The sequence below is a fragment of the Mustelus asterias genome, chromosome 2, assembly GCF_964213995.1.
Source record: "Mustelus asterias chromosome 2, sMusAst1.hap1.1, whole genome shotgun sequence".
Classification (NCBI taxonomy): domain Eukaryota; kingdom Metazoa; phylum Chordata; class Chondrichthyes; order Carcharhiniformes; family Triakidae; genus Mustelus; species Mustelus asterias.
Window position 1 is genome coordinate 14928289 of NC_135802.1, and position 19968 is coordinate 14948256.

Sequence of the window (19968 nt, forward strand, 5' to 3'; positions counted from 1 at the left end):
GGAAAAATCACTGCACTGAACGGCCTGAGAAAAAACAAATCATTTTCCATCGAAGAGAAAGTGATTCAAGCAGCCATTTACCAGCCGCCAGGCTTCTTTCACCTGCTCTTGCTCTCATTCATGTGAAGTGGAGCAGATGAAAACATCTGTCACACCTTCAGTATCACACCTGCTGTGCAGCCCGAGACTGTGCAAAGCGTCAGGTTGGACAATGCTGCCTCTTAGGCACCGCTTCCTGAACTCAGCGGCAGCTCTTTGCGATCGAATCATACAATCATGGGACACAGAAGGAGGCTATTCAGCCCATCATGTCTGCACTGGATCCTTGAAAGAACTATTCAATTAATCTGAGCACCCTGCACTTCCTTCTGTGTGGAGTTTGCACATTCTCCCCGTGTTTGCGTGGGTTTCCTCCGGGTGCTCTGGTTTCCTCCTACAGTCTGAAAGATGAGCGGGTTTTGCGGGTTAGGTTGATCGGCCATGATAAATTGACCCTTAGTGTCAGGGGAATAGCAGGGTAAATATGTGGGGTTACGGGAATGGGGCTTGGGTGTGATAGTGGTCGGTGCAGACTTGATGGGTGGCCTCCTTCTGCGCTGTAGGAATTCTATGAAACTTTCCATAGAATCACTTAATCATTGATCGCAAGAAACTACAAAGGTTGTGAGCGTAGCCCAGTCCATCACGCAAACCAGCCTCCCAAATATTGACTCCATCTACGCTTCTCGCTGACTCAGAAAAGCAGCCAGCATTGGCGTGGTACGGGGGTTAGCACTGCTGCCTCACAGCGCCAGGGTCCCGGGTTCGATTCCGGCCTTGGGTCACTATCTGTGTGGAGTTTGCACGTCCTCCCTGTGTCTGCATGGGTTTCCTCCGGGTGCTCCGGTCTCCTCCCACACTCCAAAGATGTGCAGATTAGGTGGATTGACCGGGCTAAATTACCCCTTAGTGTCAGGGGGATTAGCTAGGGTAAATGCATAGTGTTATGGGGATAGGGCCTGGGTGGGATTGTGGTTGGTGCAGACTCGATGGGCTGAATGGTCTCCTTCTGCACTGTTGAATTCTATGATTCATAATCAAGGATCCCACGCACCCTGGACATTCTCTCTTTCACCTTCTCCCGCCAGGAATAAGATACAAAAGTCTGAGATCACTTACCAACCGACTCAAGAACAGCTTCTTCCCTGCTGCCATCAGACATTTGAATAGGCCTACCTTATATTACGCTGATCTTTCTCTACACCCTAGCTATGACTGTAACACTGCATTCGGCATCCTATCCTTTCCTTCTCCCCGATGTACTCTATGAACGGTATGCTTTGTCTGTATAGCGCGCAGGAGACAATACTTTTCACTGTATCCCATTACATGTGACAATAATAAATCAAATTAAATGATAGAATGTGCAGCACACAAGGAGGCCATTCAGCCCATCGAGCCTGCACCAACAACAACCCCACCCAAGCCCCATCCCCGTAATCCCACGTATTTACCCTATTAATCCTGCTGATACTAAGGGATAATTTAGCGTGGCCAATGAACCTAACCCACACATCTTTTATTTATCAAATATTTATTTAAGGTCATTTTGAATGTTATTATTAAATCCTCTCGGGCTGTGCCTTTTATACCATAACAACGCAATTATTTTTCTGCATCTTTTCTCTATTACTTCAATCCATGTGGTCTGATTATTGAAACTGGAAACAGTCTCTCCTCATTCAGTCTATTAAATCTCCTCAACATTTTAAACCCCTCTATTCCATCACCTCCGCCTTCAGGTAGCATTCACAATTATTTGAGGGTTGCCCACCCACAGATTAGGTCATGGTTTTACGATGGAATGGGGTGAGGAGGAAGGCCCCAAAGACTACCACAGTTGGAAGGGGAACATCGAACCCCATGCAGGGTTGGTATTATTCTGAACCACACTTCTGCCATGTAGTCAACTGGGCAAACTGGAACCTCCGTGCTCACCGTGCTCCAGTTGCTTCTTAACCCTCTCTGTTCTAAGGAGGATGACTTGAGTACCTCAATATAACTGCAGTCATTTCTCTCTGGTACCATTCTTGTAAATCTCCTCTGTATCCTCTCCTTCCCAGGGTTGAATTTAATGGTTGCAGCTGGAGAGCTCCAATAAGATTCAATGACCCCCATCTCCACCTGACATTCAATGGCATCACCATCGCTGAATCCCATCTGGTTCACCAATGTCCTTTAAGGAAGGAAATCTGCCATCCTTACCTGGTCTGACCTGTGACTCCAGAGCCACAGCAATGTGGTTGACTCTCAACTGCCCTCCTAGGGCAAGTAGGAATGGGCAATAAATGCTGGCCAGCCAGCGACACCCATGTCCCACGAATGAATTTTAAAAAAGTTCTTCACTATCAACATCCTGGGTGGGGCGGGGGCACCATTGATCAGGGATTAAACTGGGACTAGCCATATCAATGCTGTGGCCACCAGAGCACAATAAGAAGTCTCACAACACCAGGTTAAAGTCCAACAGGTTTATTTGGTAGCAAATACCATTAGCTTTCGGAGCGCTGCTCCTTCGTCAGATGGAGTGGAAATGTGCTCATTTCCACTCCATCTGACGAAGGAGCAGCGCTCCGAAAGCTTATGGTATTTGCTACCAAATAAACCTGTTGGACTTTAACCTGGTGTTGTGAGACTTCTTACTGTGTTCACCCCAGTCCAACCCCGGCATCTCCACATCATGACCACCGGAGCAGGCCAGAGGCTGGGAATCATGCAGCAAGTAACTCACCTCCTGACTCCCCAAGTCAGAAGTGTGAGTGAGTACTCCCCATTTGCCTGGATGAATGCAGCTCCAACAACACTCAAGAAGCTCAATAACACCCAGGACAAATCAGCCCACTTGATAGGCTCCCCATCCACCATTTTAACAGTCACTCCCTCCACTACTGATGCACCGTGGCAGCCGTGTGTACCATCTACAAGATGCACTTAAAGCTCAACAAGGCTCCTTCAACAGCACCTTCCAAACCCATGACCACTGCAACCTAGAAGTACAATAGCAGCAGATACCCGAGAATACCAATCTCTGGAAGATTCCCACCAAGTCACTCACCATCCTGACTTGGAAATATATCGCTGTTCCTCCAATGTCACTGTGTCAAAATCCTGGAACTCCTTCCCTCACAGCACTGTGGGTGCACCTACACCTCAGGGACTGCAGTGGCTCAAGAAGGCAGCTCGCCACCACCTTCTGAAGGGCAATTAGGGATGAGTAATAATGGCTGGTGTGGTCAGCGATGTCCACATCCCATGACTGAATTTAAAAAATAGAGAAATACCGACAGTCCTTAACGGACTCACCTTGTCCAAAGATGTGCGAGTTAGGTTGATTGGCTATGCTAAATTGTCCCTTAGTGTCAGGGGATTAGCAGGGTAAATCTGTGGGGCTTTGGGAATAGGGCCTGGGTGGGATTGTTGTAGGTGCAGGCTCAATGGACCAAATGGCCTCCTTCTGCACTGTGTGGATTCTATGATTCTAATAATTTGACATTGTAGTTACATTTTTGTTTATTCATTCGTGGGACATGGGCATCGCTGGCTGGCCAGCATTTATTGCCCAGCCCTAGTTGGGCAATAAAAGCCGAGATAAACCAATAAACTGGATCGCTAGTGTTGTGATGAATAATTCAGTAAGAAAACCATGGCCCAGTCTAATTAATAACAAGGTCAATTACTTTCCAATGCCATGCAAGTTGATAATAATCTCCCTTTAAAAATTAATCTCCACTTACACAAATATTTAGATTGAGTGCAGGAGCGACAAACAATATATAATGGTGTGTCATAGCCGTTTGTAATGTTGGTACCATTGTGCCTCCCTCATTGTCAAACACAGCTGCACACCTCAGTACAGCTGCTGGGGTGTGCCAATATTTGCCTGATGGTTACAGCCTGTCCTCTGTACAACGGTGATGCTTTTTGAAACTATTGTTTCCCCAGTCAACAAGCTGCTTGTCAGTTTCCGGTCAGTTTCTGGCATTGATCAGTCAGCCAGCTGTGGACTCTCCTTCCTATCTCCCGGATGTTCAGATCAGCCATGGGAGCATGGGAAAGTAGATGGAAGGAGGTATTAGGGCAGGAGTGTGCAGGGGCAGGATTGAATATTGCAGGCTTGATCTACAATTAATATACAGTGTCCCATGTTAAACTGGCTTCTCTAATGAGGGTTAGAGAGTTATAGTTTTTTTTATACACAGGTGTCGCTGGCTGGCCAGCATTTATTGGCCATCCCTAGTTGCCCTTGAGAAGGTGGTGGTGAGCTGCCTACTTGAATCGCTGCAGTCCACATGCTGTGGGTTGACCCACAATGCTGTTAGGGAGGGAATTCTAGGATTTTGACCCACCGACTGTGAAGGAACGGCGATAGATTTCCAAATCAGGATGGTGAGTGGCTTGGAGGGGAACTTGCAGGTGGTGGTGTTCCCATGTATTTGCTGCCCTTGTCCTTCTAGATGGAAGTGGTCATGGGTTTGGAAAGTGCTGTCTAAGGATCTTTGGTGAATTGCTGCAGTGCAACTTGTAGATAGTACACACTGCAGCTACTGAGCATCGGTGGTGAAGGGAGTGGATGTTTGTGGATGTGGTGCATGGATAGGAAAGGGTTAGAGGGATATGGGCTAAACGCAAGCAAATGGGACTAATTCAGTTTAGGAAACCTGGTCGGCATGGATGAGTTGGGCTGAAGGGCCTGAGTCCGTGCTGTATTTTTCTGTGACTCTATGACACAACGGGAGCTGTGCTCTGCAGGAACTCACCAAGACTCCTTGGACAGCGTCTTCCAAACTTTTTACCACCTAGAAGGACAAGGGCAGTAGATACCTGGGAACACCACCACCTGGAGGTTCCCCTCCACATCACTCACCAACCTGACTTGGAAATATATCACTGTTCCTTCACTGTCCTTTACTGAATGGGCCAAAATCCAGGAACTTCCTAACGGCACTGTGGGTGTACCTACACCACATGATGTGGAGATGCCGGTGTTGGACAGGAGTGTAGAAGAAGAGGTCACATGACGCCAGGATACAGTCCGACAGGTTTATTTGAAATCACAAGCTTTGGGAGCACCGCTCCTTCGTCAGGTGAAGTGGAGTGAGGCACTCTCCGAAGGCCTGTGATTTCAAATAAACCTGTTAGACTATAACGTGGTGTCATGTGACCACTCATCTTCTACACCACATGGACTGCAGCGGTTTAAGAAGGCAGCTCACCGCCACTGTCTAGTCAAGGACAATTAGGGGATGGATAAGAAATGCAGGCCTAGCCAGCAAGGCCCATATCCCATGAAAGAATAAATAAGTAAAAACTATAGTCAAACTCTGAACTCGTTGTGAGGGGATTTGAACTCACGTACTCTGGATTATTAGTCCAACCCTCAGTGATGTGATGAAACATTGGGGAATAGGAATTGCTAAACAGCACAAAAGTGAAGGCCTATTTAATTCACTTGCTGTGATTCTGGTGGTTATGTGAAAAGATGATAAAAGTTGTTGATGAGTCAAAGCAATGAATCTCTACAAATTAGTCTTTAACAAACCCTGACATGAGAATCCTAGAATCACTACGGTGCAGAAGGAGGCCATTCAGCCCATCACGTCTGTACCCACCCAGGCCCTATCCCTGTAACCCCACATATTTACACTGCTCATCCCCCTGACACTAGGGTCAATTTATCATGGCCAAGCAACCTAACCTGCACATCTTTGGACTGTGGGAGGAAACCGGAGCACCCGGTGGAAACCCACGCAGACACGGGGAGAATGTGCAGACTCCGCACAGACAGTGATCCGAGCTGGGAATCGAACCCGAGTCCCTGGCGCTGTGAGGCAGCAGTGCTAACCACTGTGCCGTCCGATGAGATGAAGAGAAACCACCCTGCTTCCCCCAAGAGGTGAAGAGTTTCAGGAACCATCAGCCCAAAGTCACCTTTCGCCTCCCCCGCAGCTGAAGAAACCAAGAAGCCTCAGTGAAGAAAGACCATTTTCTTACCTCTTCACTCACAGCTACTTCTGTAAAGGTGCTCTGTTCCTCCTCTTCGCAGAGCTCCAACTCTGGCTCGATAACTGCGATGGGAACATTCTCAGACAGTTTGGAGTCTTTGGTTGTGGACTCATTGTTAGGGTCCATGGCCATCCTGTTATTCTCAATGTCGCTGGCTGTGCCGTTCCCGTCCTTGTTCTCCGCCTCTTTTGCCGCCTCGGTGTCGGTGTGATTGCAGACATAGATCGGAAGCTCCACCATGTTCTTCCTCTCCGTCGAGGCGTCAGTGCCCCTGCAGAAGCTCAGGAAGAATTCCACAACGGCCCCCTTCACAAATCCGATGAAACGATGGATCCTGGCAAAGGCCATCTGGAGATTGTTCATCTCCCCATCTTCATCCGGGGAGCTAAAGTTGTCCGCACTGAAGGAACTCAGCAGCAAGGCCAGGAAGAGGTTGAGTACCTGGGGGGAAATAAATGAGTGGATGTTATTAGCATTTTCTCTTACCCTCATTCCATTATTGGAAAGCCGCTGGAGAGATCACATGGAATTGACAGCACAATGACCATTGAACTATGTTGGTATTGATACCCCTACCTCATCGCACTCTCTGGCCCTGATTTTACCGGCACGCCCACCCCGCGGCTCGCAGAACGGCATTCCCTGTTGGCCTCGGGCGCGCTCTCAAGAGCCTCGGGCATGGGTGCCGGTAAAATTCCGGCCTGCATATCATAGAAACATAGAAAAACTACAGCACAAAACAGGCCCTTCGGCCCCACAAGTTGTGCCGAACATATTCCTACCTTCTAGGCCTACCTATAATCCTCCATCCTATTAAGTCCCATGTACTCATCCAGGTGTCTCTTAAAAGACCCTATTGGGTTTGCCTCCACCACCACTGACGGCAGCCGATTCCACTCGCCCACCACCCTCTGTGTGAAAAACTTCCCCCTAGCATTTCCCCTGTACCTACCCCCCAGCGCCTTAAACCTGCGTCCTCTCGTAGCATCCATTTCCACCCTGGGAAAAAGCCTCTGAGAGTCCACCCGATCTATGCCTCTCAACATCTTATATACCTCTATTAGGTCTCCTCTCATCCTGCGTCTCTCCAAGGAGAAAAGACCGAGCTCCCTCAGCCTATCCTCATAAGGCATGCCACTCAATCCAGGCAACATCCTTGTAAACCTCCTCTGCACCCTTTCAATCTTTTCCACATCCTTCCTGTAATGAGGCGACCAGAACTGAGCACAGTACTCCAAGTGGGGTCTGACGAGGGTCTTATAAAGCTGCATCATTATCCCCGGACTCCTAAACTCAATCCCTCGATTGATAAAGGCCAGCACACCATACGCCTTCTTAACCAGAAAGTGCAGACTCGATGGGCCAAATGGCCTCCTTCTCCACTGTAGGGATTCTATGATTCTTATTGGATTTATTAGAGATCACCTTATACTTATTTATTAGTGGTTGTCATATATTTGTTTATTAGTGGCTATCTAATATTTATAGTTGGGACATGCCATTGAGCCAATGTTATCTCTGTCATCTTTGGATTCTGATGGAAATTCACTGGGCTGAATTTAGTGTGTGTAGCGTGGCTCTCAATGGTGGCACTGGAAATGTTTATCCTTGCTACTTGCACTTCAGCCCCACACTCCTGATCTAGGCACCCAGTGCAGAGGGGTTTGATTTGATTTGATTTGATTCATTATTGTCACATGTATTAGCATACAGTGAAAAGTATTGTTTTTTGTGCGCTATACAGACAGAACAGAGAAGGCGGAGGACCTCCTCGTGAACCTGTTCCTTGGCTTGCCCAAACGCGCTATAAATAGGTCCAGGCAGCGGGCGACCGAAGGGGTCATCTGACCCGACTGTCTGTCCCTCTACCCACAGCTATATTCGCGGCCTGGTGTTCCTGGTGAGAGAGCATGCGGTGTCCGAGGGCACCATCAAGACCTTCCATGCCCGTTGGACACCGCAGGGACTGGAGTGTATTATTGATCCCTTCTCTTCACGTTTTGGTTTGATGTTTTAAATTTCCTTTACGCTTTCTTTGCTTTGGGTGGTTTCCCCCGCCCCCCTTTTTTTAAGGGGTCGCCCTCCTTGCTTTCTCCCTTAGTTTGTTTGCGTTAGTTTAATTGTTTTACGCAAAGGAAAGACTCGTATAACAGTCAATAAGACACAGTTGACCACGCCTTAACCCAATGGCACAAGGAACAGCTTCAGTGACCACATATCTCAGGTTTTATTTTCATTTAGAACTCTATCAAGACCACACTTGGAATACTGTGTACAGTTCTGGTCAGCCTATTATAGAAAGGATGTTATTCAACTAGGAAGAGTGCAGAGAAGATTTACTAGGATGCTACCGGGACTTAAGTTATAAGGAGAGACTGGATAGACTGGGATTTTTTTCTCTGGAGTGTAGGAGGCTTAGGGGTGATCTTATAGAGGTCCATAAAATAATGAGGGGCACAGATAAGGGAGATAGTCAACATCTCTTCCCAAAGGTAGGGGAGTCTAAAACGAGAGGGCATAGGTTTAAGTTGTGAGGAGAGAGATACAAAAGGGTCCAGAGGGGCCATTATTTCATACAGAGGGTGGTGAGTGTCCGAAATGAGTTGCCAGAGGCAGTAGTAGAGGTGGGTACAATTTTGTCTTTTAAAAAGTGTTTAGACAGTTACATGGGTAAGGTGGGTATAGAGGGATACGGGCCAAATGTGAGCAATTGGGAATAGCTTAGTGGTTAGAGGGCGGCATGGACAAGTTGGGCCGAAGGGCCTGTTTCTATGCTGTAAACCTCTATGACTCTATGACACATTGCGGCTGCTTCCCTGCTCGATTTTTGGGTTTTGCATTTTCACTGCCTGGTGGAATGCACTGACTGGTGGGGGCGGGAGCGGTGCAATGGAGGGAAAGTGTGGAGCAGGAGGGAAGCCCATTGTTGATTAGTCATGTCAAAGTGAAGGGCATCGACCAGAGGCTAATCAGTCAGTCAGTTCCCGGTAAACAGCAAAGCAGCTGACGCTTCTCAACAGTAACCACGGCAACAGAGAAACACCAAGGAAAAGGATTTCTGCACAAAATTGTTCAGGAAATAAATGCCAATGAATAAATTTCTGGGCTAAATATCAACTGGTGTAATGGATGGGAGATTCCTTATCAGGGGAGTTTCCATCCGCTCTTCTTTAGACAAGTTACTGGAGTGTGAGTCCTGGGGCTGGAGAGAGCTTGGAATAATCAATATGTGATGACTTCAACGAGGCCCATGAGGTTGGCCTCTTGGAGTATAAACTCCCTGAAAGATATCCCTGATTGAGATCATAATTGCCTGCCCAATCATGGAGGCTCAGTTGTATGTAAATATTGAGGAGTGTCAGGGCTACCAACGCTCTGCATTCTGACTTTGTACCTGAAGCACTCTTAGGAGTAGAATCATAGAATCATAGAAACCCTACAGTGCAGAACATAGAACATAGAACATAGAACATTACAGCGCAGAACAGGCCCTTCGGCCCACGATGTTGCACCGACCAGTTAAAAAAAAACTGTGACCCTCCAACCTAAACCAATTTCTTTTCGTCCATGAACCTATCTACGGATCTCTTAAACGCCCCCAAACTAGGCGCATTTACTACTGATGCTGGCAGGGCATTCCAATCCCTCACCACCCTCTGGGTAAAGAACCTACCCCTGACATCGGTTCTATAACTACCCCCCCTCAATTTAAAGCCATGCCCCCTCGTGCTGGATTTCTCCATCAGAGGAAAAAGGCTATCACTATCCACCCTATCTAAACCTCTAATCATCTTATATGTTTCAATAAGATCCCCTCTTAGCCGCCGCCTTTCCAGCGAAAACAATCCCAAATCCCTCAGCCTTTCCTCATAGGATCTCCCCTCCATACCAGGCAACATCCTGGTAAACCTCCTCTGCACCCTCTCCAAAGCCTCCACATCCTTCCTGTAATGTGGGGACCAGAACTGCACACAGTACTCCAAGTGCGGCCGCACCAGAGTTGTGTACAGTTGCAACATAACGCTACGACTCCTAAATTCAATCCCCCTACCAATAAACGCCAAGACACCATATGCCTTCTTAACAACCTTATCTACTTGATTCCCAACTTTCAGGGATCTATGCACACATACACCTAGATCCCTCTGCTCCTCCACACTATTCAAAGTCCTCCCGTTAGCCCTATACTCAACACATCTGTTATTCCTACCAAAGTGAATTACCTCACACTTCTCCGCATTAAACTCCATCCGCCACCTCTCGGCCCAACTTTGCAACCTGTCTAAGTCTTCCTGCAAACTACGACACCCTTCCTCACTGTCTACCACACCACCGACTTTGGTGTCATCAGCAAATTTGCTAATCCACCCAACTATACCCTCATCCAGATCATTAATAAATATTACAAACAGCAGTGGCCCCAAAACAGATCCCTGAGGTACACCACTTGTAACCGCACTCCATGATGAATATTTACTATCAACCACCACCCTCTGTTTCCTATCCGCTAGCCAATTCCTGATCCAATTTCCTAGATCACCCCCAATCCCATACATCTGCATTTTCTGCAGAAGCCTACCATGGTGAACCTTATCAAACGCCTTACTAAAATCCATATATACCACGTCCACTGCCTTGCCCCCATCCACCTCCTTGGTCACTTTCTCAAAAAACTCAATAAGGTTAGTAAGGCACGACCTACCTGCCACAAAACCATGCTGACTATCACCTATCAATTCATTACTCTCCAAATAACTATAAATCCTATCCCTTATAATTTTTTCCAACATCTTGCCGACAACAGAAGTGAGACTCACCGGTCTATAATTCCCGGGGAAGTCTCTGTTCCCCTTCTTAAACAATGGGACAACATTCGCTAACCTCCAATCTTCTGGTACTATACCAGAGGCCAACGACGACCTGAAGATCAGAGCCAGAGGCTCTGCAATCACTTCTCTTGCCTCCCAGAGAATCCTTGGATAAATCCCATCCGGACCAGGGGATTTATCTATTTTCAGACCCTCCAGAATATCCTGCACATCCTCCTTATCAACTGTAATACTGTCTATTCTACTCCCTTGCAACCCAGTGTCCTCCTCAGCTATATTCATGTCCCCTTGCGTGAACACCGAAGAGAAATATTGGTTCAATGCTTCACCAATCTCCTCCGGTTCCACACATAACTTCCCTCTGCCATCTATAACTGGCCCTAAACTTGCCCTAACCAACCTTCTGTTCTTGACATACCTATAGAACGCCTTAGGATTCTCTTTAACCCTATCCGCCAAAGTCTTCTCATGTCCCCTTTTAGCCCTTCTAAGCTCGCTCTTCAACTCCCTCTTAGCCAATCTAAAGCTTTCTAGTGCACTACCCGAGTGCTCACGTCTCATCCGAACATAAGCCTCCTTTTTCTTTTTAACCAACAAAGAAACTTTTTTGGTGCACCACGGTTCCCTAGCCCTACCAATTCCTCCTTGCCTGACAGGGACATACCTATCACAGACTCGCAGTAGCTGCTCCTTGAAAAAACTCCACATGTCGGACGTTCCCAGTCCCTGTAATCTCCTAGTCCAACCTATGTTTCCTAATTCTCTCCTAATAGCCTCATAATTACCCTTCCCCCAGCTAAAACCATTGGCCCGAGGTTCATGCCTATCCCTTTCCATCACTAAGGTGAACGTAACCGAATTGTGGTCACTATCACCAAAATGCACACCAACTTCCAAGTCTAGCACCTGGTCTGGCTCATTTCCCAGCACCAGATCCAATATAGCCTCACCTCTAGTTGGCCTGTCTACATACTGAGTCAAAAAACCTTCCTGCACGCTTTGAACAAAAACTGACCCCTCTAACGAGCTAGAGCTATAACAATTCCAGTCAATATTAGTCAAGTTAAAATCCCCCATAACAATTGCCCTATTACTTTCACTCCTAAGCAGGATTGACTCCGCAATCCTTTCCTCAACCTCTCTAGAACTTTTAGGAGGTCTATAAAAGACTCCCAACAGGGTGACCTCTCCTCTCCTATTTCTAATCTCCGCCCATACTACCTCAACAGATAAGTCCTCATCAAACCTCCTCTCTGACACTGTGATACAATCTCTGACCAATAATGCTACCCCTCCCCCTCTTCTACCTCCTTCCCTACTTCGACTAAAACATTTGAACCCCGGGACCTGCAGCATCCATTCCTGCCCCTGCTCTATCCATGTCTCTGAAATAGCCACAACATCGAAGTCCCAGGTACTGATCCACGCTGCAAGTTCACCCACTTTATTGCGAATACTCCTGGCATTGAAGTATACACATTTCAAACCCTGCTCCACCCCACCTCTGCAATGCCGTGCATTGCAGTCCCCATCCATGCATCCCTCACTTTCAGCCCCACTACTCAGGATCCCTCCCCCCCCCCGAATCAGTTTAAACCTCCCTGCATGGCCTTAGCAAATTTACCCCCCAGGATATTGGTCCCCTTCTGATTAAGGTGTAGACCATCCTTCTCATAGAGGTCACACCTGCCCCAGTACGAGCCCCAATTGCTTAAGTACCTGAACCCCTCCCTCCTGCACCATCCCCTCAGCCATGAATTCAAACTTTCCCTCTCCCTATTCCTCTCTAAACTATCCCGAAGGAGGCCATTCGGCCCATCGAGTCTGCACCGACCACAATCCCACCCAGGCCCCACCCCCACATATTTTACCCGCTAATCCCTCTAACCTACGCATCCCAGGACTCTAAGGGGCAATTTTTTTAACCTAGCCAATCAACCTAACCTGCACATCTTTGGACAGTGGGAGGAAACCGGAGCACCCGGAGGAAACCCACGCAGACACGAGGAGAATGTGCAAACTCCACACAGACAGTGACCCGAGCCGGGAATCGAACCCGGGACCCTGGAGCTGTGAAGCAGCAGTGCTAACCACTGTGCTACCGTGCCGGTAGCTTGTAACTAAAGGGAACCTGGTGAAGGGACACTGGCCTCTGAGGAGTTATTTCACAATACGCCAGTAAAAAGAACAAAGAACCTTACAGCACAGGAACAGGCCCTTCGGCCCTCCAAGCCTGCACCGACCATGCTGCCCGACTGAACTAAAACCCCCTACCCTTCCGGGGACCATATCCCTCTATTCCCATCCTATTCATGTATTTGTCAAGATGCCCCTTAAAAGTTACTATCGTATCTGCTTCCACTATCTCCCCCGGCAGCAAGTTCCAGGCACCCACCACCCTCTGTGTAAAAACCTTGTCTCGTACACCTCCTTTAAACCTTGCCCCTCGCACCTTAAACCTGTGCCCCCTAGTAATTGACTCTTCCACCCTGGGCAAAAGCTTCTGACTATCCACTCTGTCCATGCCTCTGATAATCTTGTAGACTTCTATCAGGTCACCCCTCAACCTCTGTCATTCCAGTGAGAACAGGCCAAGTTTCTCCAACCTCTCCTCATAGCTGATGCCCTCCATACCAGGCAACATCCTGGTAAATCTTTTCTGCACCCTCTCCGAAGCCTCCACATCCTTCTAGTAGTGTGGTGGCCAGAATTGAAAATTATATCCCAAGTGCGGCCTAACTAAGGTTCAAACGTTGTTGTGAGAGTCTTCTGGACATAGCTGTGAATGCGATGAGCTAACCTGAACCAATAAAACTCTTTGCAGTTACATAGCATCTTTAACCTGGTCAAACCATCTCAATGCACCTCACAGGAGCATTGATTAAACCAAATTTTGACACCAAGCCACGTCAGGAGATATTAGGATAGGGGAGTAGAAACTGGGGCAAAGTGCTAAGCCTTGAGGAGCATTTCAGAGGAGATTGAGAGAGGCGGAGGGGCTCAGAAAGGGAATTCCGGAGCTTAGGGCCTAGTGAGGAGGCAGTGGCATAGTAGTATTGTCACTGGACTGGTACTCCAGAGGTCCAGTGTCCCTGCTCTGGCGACTCGAGTTCGAATCTCATCACGACAGATGGTGAAAACATGTGACTCAAGAACCACAACAATGTGGTTGACTCTCAAATGCCCTCTGAAGTGGCCGAGCAAACGACACAGGGCAGGGGCAACTAGGGATGGGTAATTAATGCTGGCCAGCCAGCAATGCCCATGTCCCACAAATGAATTTAAAAAAGGGAAGAAAGTGGTGTGGAGGGATTGAAATGTGTGTCCGGGAATCTCCACACGTGCTCAGTGACACTGACCTCATTCCATCGGAAAGTTGACATTCATCAATCTCTCTGGGTTTTCCTCTTGCAATGACAGGAATAGAATCTGCCATTCTACAGAAGAGCTCATTTGAAGTTGACAATGAAAAGAAAATATTAGCAGTCCTTCTTGTGTTAATTTATCAATCGGTTGCCATGGAAACAGATTGCTCCATGTCGGCGTGAGCGAGTGGTCAGAGATTCATTTTGTTTTCATTTGTCGTGGCACTAACGTAGTTTGCCCAAGGCATGACTCATGTTGGTCCGGATAACGGGCTGATTAACTGTGTGTTGTATTTTTGGAATATTCAGGTGATTTGTGCAATGAATATACAGGATTATTCACGATGTGTCTGATCCTAACTGTCCCCCGCTGTCAACGTACAGAGCGAAGGACCCAGCCAGAATGTATGAGAACAGAGGAGTCACGCCAGGGAACACCTCCGGAGTCAAGTCAGTGAGTTAAGGACATAACTTAGGAATCCTCTAACCCGGGGCAGTGGATGTTCAGACTTCAGCACCTTTAACAACAGGAATAGGCCGGAGACCTGTCAAGCCTGCTTTCCCATTCAATGAGATAGAAACAGAGAAACCCAGAAACTAGAAGCAGGAGGAGGCCATTCGGCCCTTCGAGCCTGCTTCACCATTCAGTTTGATCATGGCTGATCGTCAAATTCAATATCCTGATCCCGCCTTCCCCCACTCCCCCCACCCATATCCCTTGATCACTTCAGCCCCAAGAGCTATAGTTAAGAAAGCCCATCAACGCCTCTACTTTCTCGGAAGACTAAGGAAATTTGGTATGTCCACTACGACTCTCACCAATTTTTACAGATGCACCATAGAAAGCATTCTTTCTGGTTGTATCACAGCTTGGTCTGGCTCCTGCTCTGCTCAAGACTGCAAGAAACTACAAAGGGTCATGAACGAAGCCTAGTCCCTCACTCAAACCAGCCTCCCATCCATTGACTCTGTCTACACTTCCCGCTGCCTCGAAAAAGCAGCCGGCATAATTAGGGACACAACACATTCTGGGCATTCTCTCTTCCACCTTCTTCCGTCGGGTAAAAGATACAAAAGTCTGAGGTCAGGGGGACTAGCTAGGGTAAATGCATAGGGCTATGGGGATAGGGCCTGGGTGGGATCGTGGTCGGTGCAGACTCGATAGGTCGAATGGCCTCCTTCTGCACTGTAGGATTCTATGATTTATAATTAAGGATCCCACGCACCCCGGACATTCTCTCTTCCACCTTCTTCCGTCGGGAAAAAAGATACAAAAGTCTGAGGTCACGTACCAAGTGACTCAAGAGCAGCTTCTTCTCTGCTGCTGTCAGACTTTTGAATGGACCTACCTCGCATTAAGTTGATCTTTCTCTATACCCTAGCTATGACTGTAACACTACATTCTGCATCCTCTCCTTTCCTTCTCTCCTATGTACTCTATGAATGGTATGCTTTGTCTGACTAGTGCACAGGAAACAATACCTTTCATTGTCTACTAATACATAAGAAAATAATAAATCAAATCAAATCAAATCAAAGAGCAAAGCTGTTCCATTCCCTGACACTGGCATCTTGCATTTCAGTTACAGAAAGCAACCTTATCCCAAAGCACAAACTCGAAGAATCCTGTCTTCACATCGAAGGTTCGGGATCTGCCAACAATTCAATTTATGCAATGACCTCCCCTTTCGGAGGCCCAGAATCTAAAATGTTTCTCCCGTGACAGCTATTGTTTCTCTGAGTGCTGCTCTAATTGCAAACATTCAGTCACACTTAAGTCATAAAAATAGTCAACATTCCAATTTTTTAAAGGACGATTTGCGACTGATGACAAACACTCCTTCCCGCCGCGGGTGTGATAAGGCGACGGCGATCGGTCTGGGGGAACAATCCGTTACGTGGAATGACTGGTGAGAGCTCAGACTGAGGACTGAGCAATGCCAATTCGATGGGACTGAGACCTATAGTTAGAACAGCAAGGCGAGTTCAGACAGCTGCTCAGGCCCTTGTTTTAGTGAGTAGGTGCATCAATCTCAATCAATAAAAACAATGTCATTGAAATCTGGAAAGACGGGGAGTATTTCAGTCTGCATTGGGGCCACAATGCTTTCGTGGATGAGCGAGCCAGAGGCCCAGGGGAAAAGAATGTTCTGGAACTTCCCCAAATCAGCAGCACAGGCGGGCACAGCATTCAGGGCGGGCGGCGATGGTTTAAGTGCGGGGCAAGTATTTTCTTGTTAAACATTGTGGTTTACGTGTCGGTCAGGATTCCAGGAAGGGCGCACTGTCCGGGACACTGGATTGATTAGCGAGACATCCTTGCTGCTATAATGGGAGGGAGCCTCTGGCATTGGCATTCCGGAAGGATGGATGAGGTCAGTTGGGATGAATGGCCTTTTCCATCTGTTCCGACCTCGTGTCGGGTGGTGGCAGTAAGTCAAAGTTCACCAGTTGGTCAGTTCTGATGAATAGTCACGTACACACACACACACACACACACACATGCACACACACACACATGCGCGCACACACACACACATGCGCACACATGCACACACACGCACGCGCACGGGCACACGCACACACGCACAAAACACCATGCTGCCTTTTCTTCCTCAGACCCAGACCGAACAGCTGGAACTGTCCAACATGATGCAGTTTATCCCAGCTACCTCTTTCACATTGAAAATTCAGTCTGCACCCTCATCCTTGTTTCTCAATTCTTCCACCTCTGCATCCTTCCCTTCCGTTTGTAACCTCCTCCAATCCTACAATCTTCCGCGGGATCTTCACTCCTCTAACTGTAGTCTCGAGCTCAGCCTGGATTTTCATCACTCCATCATTGGCGGCCATTCCTTCAGTCACTTAGATCCTCAGCTCGGAATTCCTTCCCTAAACCTCTCCACCCATTCACCTCTCCCTCCTGAGATTGACCAAGCTATTGGTCACCTAGTCTAATTTCATTCGGTTTGATGCCAAATTTATTCAAGATGGCGTGGGAGCGGGGCGACTTCTTGTGAGCTGTCCCCAGCATACCCTTTAACTCCATCTTCTACTCCAGTTCAAAGCTCTTTAAAGTTTAAAGTTTATTTATTGATGTCACAAGTAGGCTTCCAATGAAGTTACTGTGAAAATCCCCTAGTCGCCACACTCCAGCACCTGTTCGGGTACACCGAGGGAGAATTTAGCATGGCCAGTACATCTAACCAGCACGTCTTTCCGACTGTGGGAGGAAACCGGAGCACCCGGAGGAGAGCCATGCAGACACGGGGAGAACGTGCAAACTCCACACAGACAGAAATCGAACCTGGGTCCCAGGCTCCATGAGGCAGCAGCGCTAACCACTGTGCCACCGTGCAGCCCGAGAATGGGATCTCAAAATTGCATAGCCCAGTTTCTAACTGACCACTTTCAGAAACACTCCCACATGCGAGCCATTGCTAACCACTGTGCCACCATGCCACCCCTAACTGTACTCTAACTCTTTCCCTCACACTATCAGCAACTGTAACACTACATTCTGCGCTCTCTCCTTTTCTTCTCTATGTACAGTATACTTTGTATAGCGTGCAAGAAACAATACTTTTCGGTTTATCCCAATACATGTGACAATAATAAATCACATCAATTCAATTCTATTTTGCTTTTCTGAAGCACCCTGTGATGTTTTATGACACTGGGGTGAAATACAAGTAGTCGTTGTTTGCAAAGGATTGCACACAGCTTGAAATGTGGCTTTATTCCTGCCTTTATCAGAAGCTACTTTTCAACAGCCTGTAACAAAACTCTACAGGGAATCTTCTTTCTGTGGGTTTTCCATCCGGAGGCTACATGTTACACACAAGCTCCAGGAAGTTTTTTTGCAGTTGAACAAAGTGCAAATGCACTTGGTCAAATCCTCCTTTCTTCTCAGCTGCTTTGCTGCCCATCGGGACAACCTGTGAGCTGTAAGTTACTAATCAAAATATTGAGGGGTCAGAAACTGATCGGCAGCCTGTTAAAATTGTGCAGGTTACGCTCCCGCACCCAGGGTGTGGGCGGCATGGTGGCACAGTGGTTAGCCCTGCTGCCTCACAGTGCCAGGAACCCGGGTTCGATTCCCAGCTTGGGTCACTGTCTGTGCGGAGTCTGCGCGTTCTCCCCGTGTCTATGTGGGTTTCCTCCGGGTGCTCCGGTTTCCTCCCACACTCTGAAAGACGTGCTGGTTAGGTGCATTGGCCATGCTAAATTCTCCCCTAGAGTACCTGACCAGGCGCCGGAGTGTGGCGACTGGGGGATTTTCATAGTAACTTCATTGCAATGTTAATGGAAGCCTACTTGTGACCAATCAATAAACTTTAACTTTAGGTGCCAGGAGCTGCCCCACCGCGATTTGTACCTGCTCGCAACAGGCAGTACGGATGCCTGCCGAAAATCAGCAGGTCTTTTTCTCTATCTTTGATCTTTCATGGGATGCGGGCATCGCTGGCAAGGTCAGCATTTGATGCCCACCCCTTGAACTGAGCGGCTGGGTAGGTGTACTTCTGTCCCCCGATTTCATCATTTTGTCACTATGATGTGGAGATGCCGGCCTTAGACTGGGGTAAGCACAGTAAGAAGTCTCACAACACCAGGTTAAAGTCCAACAAGTTTATTTGGAATCACGAGCTTTCGGAGTGCTGCTCCTTCATCAGGATGAGGTGAGGCACCTGTCTGGTGAAGGAGCAGCGCTCCGAAAGCTCCTGATTCCAAATAAACCCACTGGACTTTAACCTGGTGTCACGAGACTTCTCACTGTATCATTTTGTAAAGAGTTCAATGTGGGAAGAATTAACAGTTAAAATTAAGTTAGTATTTAAGGCAGGGTTAACAGGGTTAAAATATCAGGACACATTCTCTTGAGAATGACGGGTTAAGATGTTAATTTGATTTGATTTATTATTGTCACATACAGTGAAAAGTATGGTTTCTTGCGCGCTATACAGCCAAAACATACCATTCATAGAGAAGGAAAGGAGAGGGTGCAGAATGTACAAAGAACAAAGAACAAAGAACAATACAGCACAGGAACAGGCCCTTCGGCCCTCCAAGCCCGCGCCGCTCCCCGGTCCAGGATTGAATCCTGAATCCAGGATCCCCGCCCAATTTTCCAGCCTATCTACATACCAATATCCTATCCACCGAGCTGTCCCTCACAGCTACGATGCTTTGTTCATTACAACCTATTAACTCACCCCACCCCCCCCATTCCAGACCATGTGATCTCCAGGGAGAGGCGAAAACCCAGAGTGAAAAACCCCAGGGCCAATATGGGGAAAAGAAATCTGGGAAATTCCTCTCCGACCCCCTGAGGCGATCGAAACGAGTCCAGGAGATCACACTGGCCCTGATCGGAAAATGCTTCCCAACCCTCGTCATTTCCACTTCCACGAACACCATCTGAATTCCCTGCCCCCGAGACAGGTTCCCAACTATCCGCAGTCTCACTCTGTACTGGCACCAGCAAGATGATCATAGAATGAAGCCTTGAAACGAGAAACAAAGAACAATTAGCCCGCGCCGTTCCCTGGTCCAAACTAGACCACTCTTTTGTATCCCTCCATTCCCACTCCGTTCATATAGCTGTCTAGATAAGTCTTAAACGTTCCCAGTGTGTCCGCCTCCACCACCTTGCCCGGCAACACATTCCAGGCCCCCACGACCCTCTGTGTGAAATATGTCCTTCTGATATCTGTGTTAAACCTCCCTCCCTT

The 19968-nt window shown here is 47.8% G+C and overlaps 1 protein-coding gene across 1 annotated transcript in view; it reads right to left on the reverse strand.

Annotated features, from left to right (window-relative positions):
- The window catches only part of scn5lab (sodium channel, voltage gated, type V-like, alpha b), a 197793-nt gene that overhangs the window by 79672 nt on the left and 98153 nt on the right, over positions 1-19968 (reverse strand). The window contains exon 15 of the mRNA XM_078231635.1: positions 6031-6483. Within this exon, the coding sequence (XP_078087761.1) occupies positions 6031-6483 (453 nt within the window). The remainder of the gene's footprint in view (positions 1-6030; positions 6484-19968) is intronic.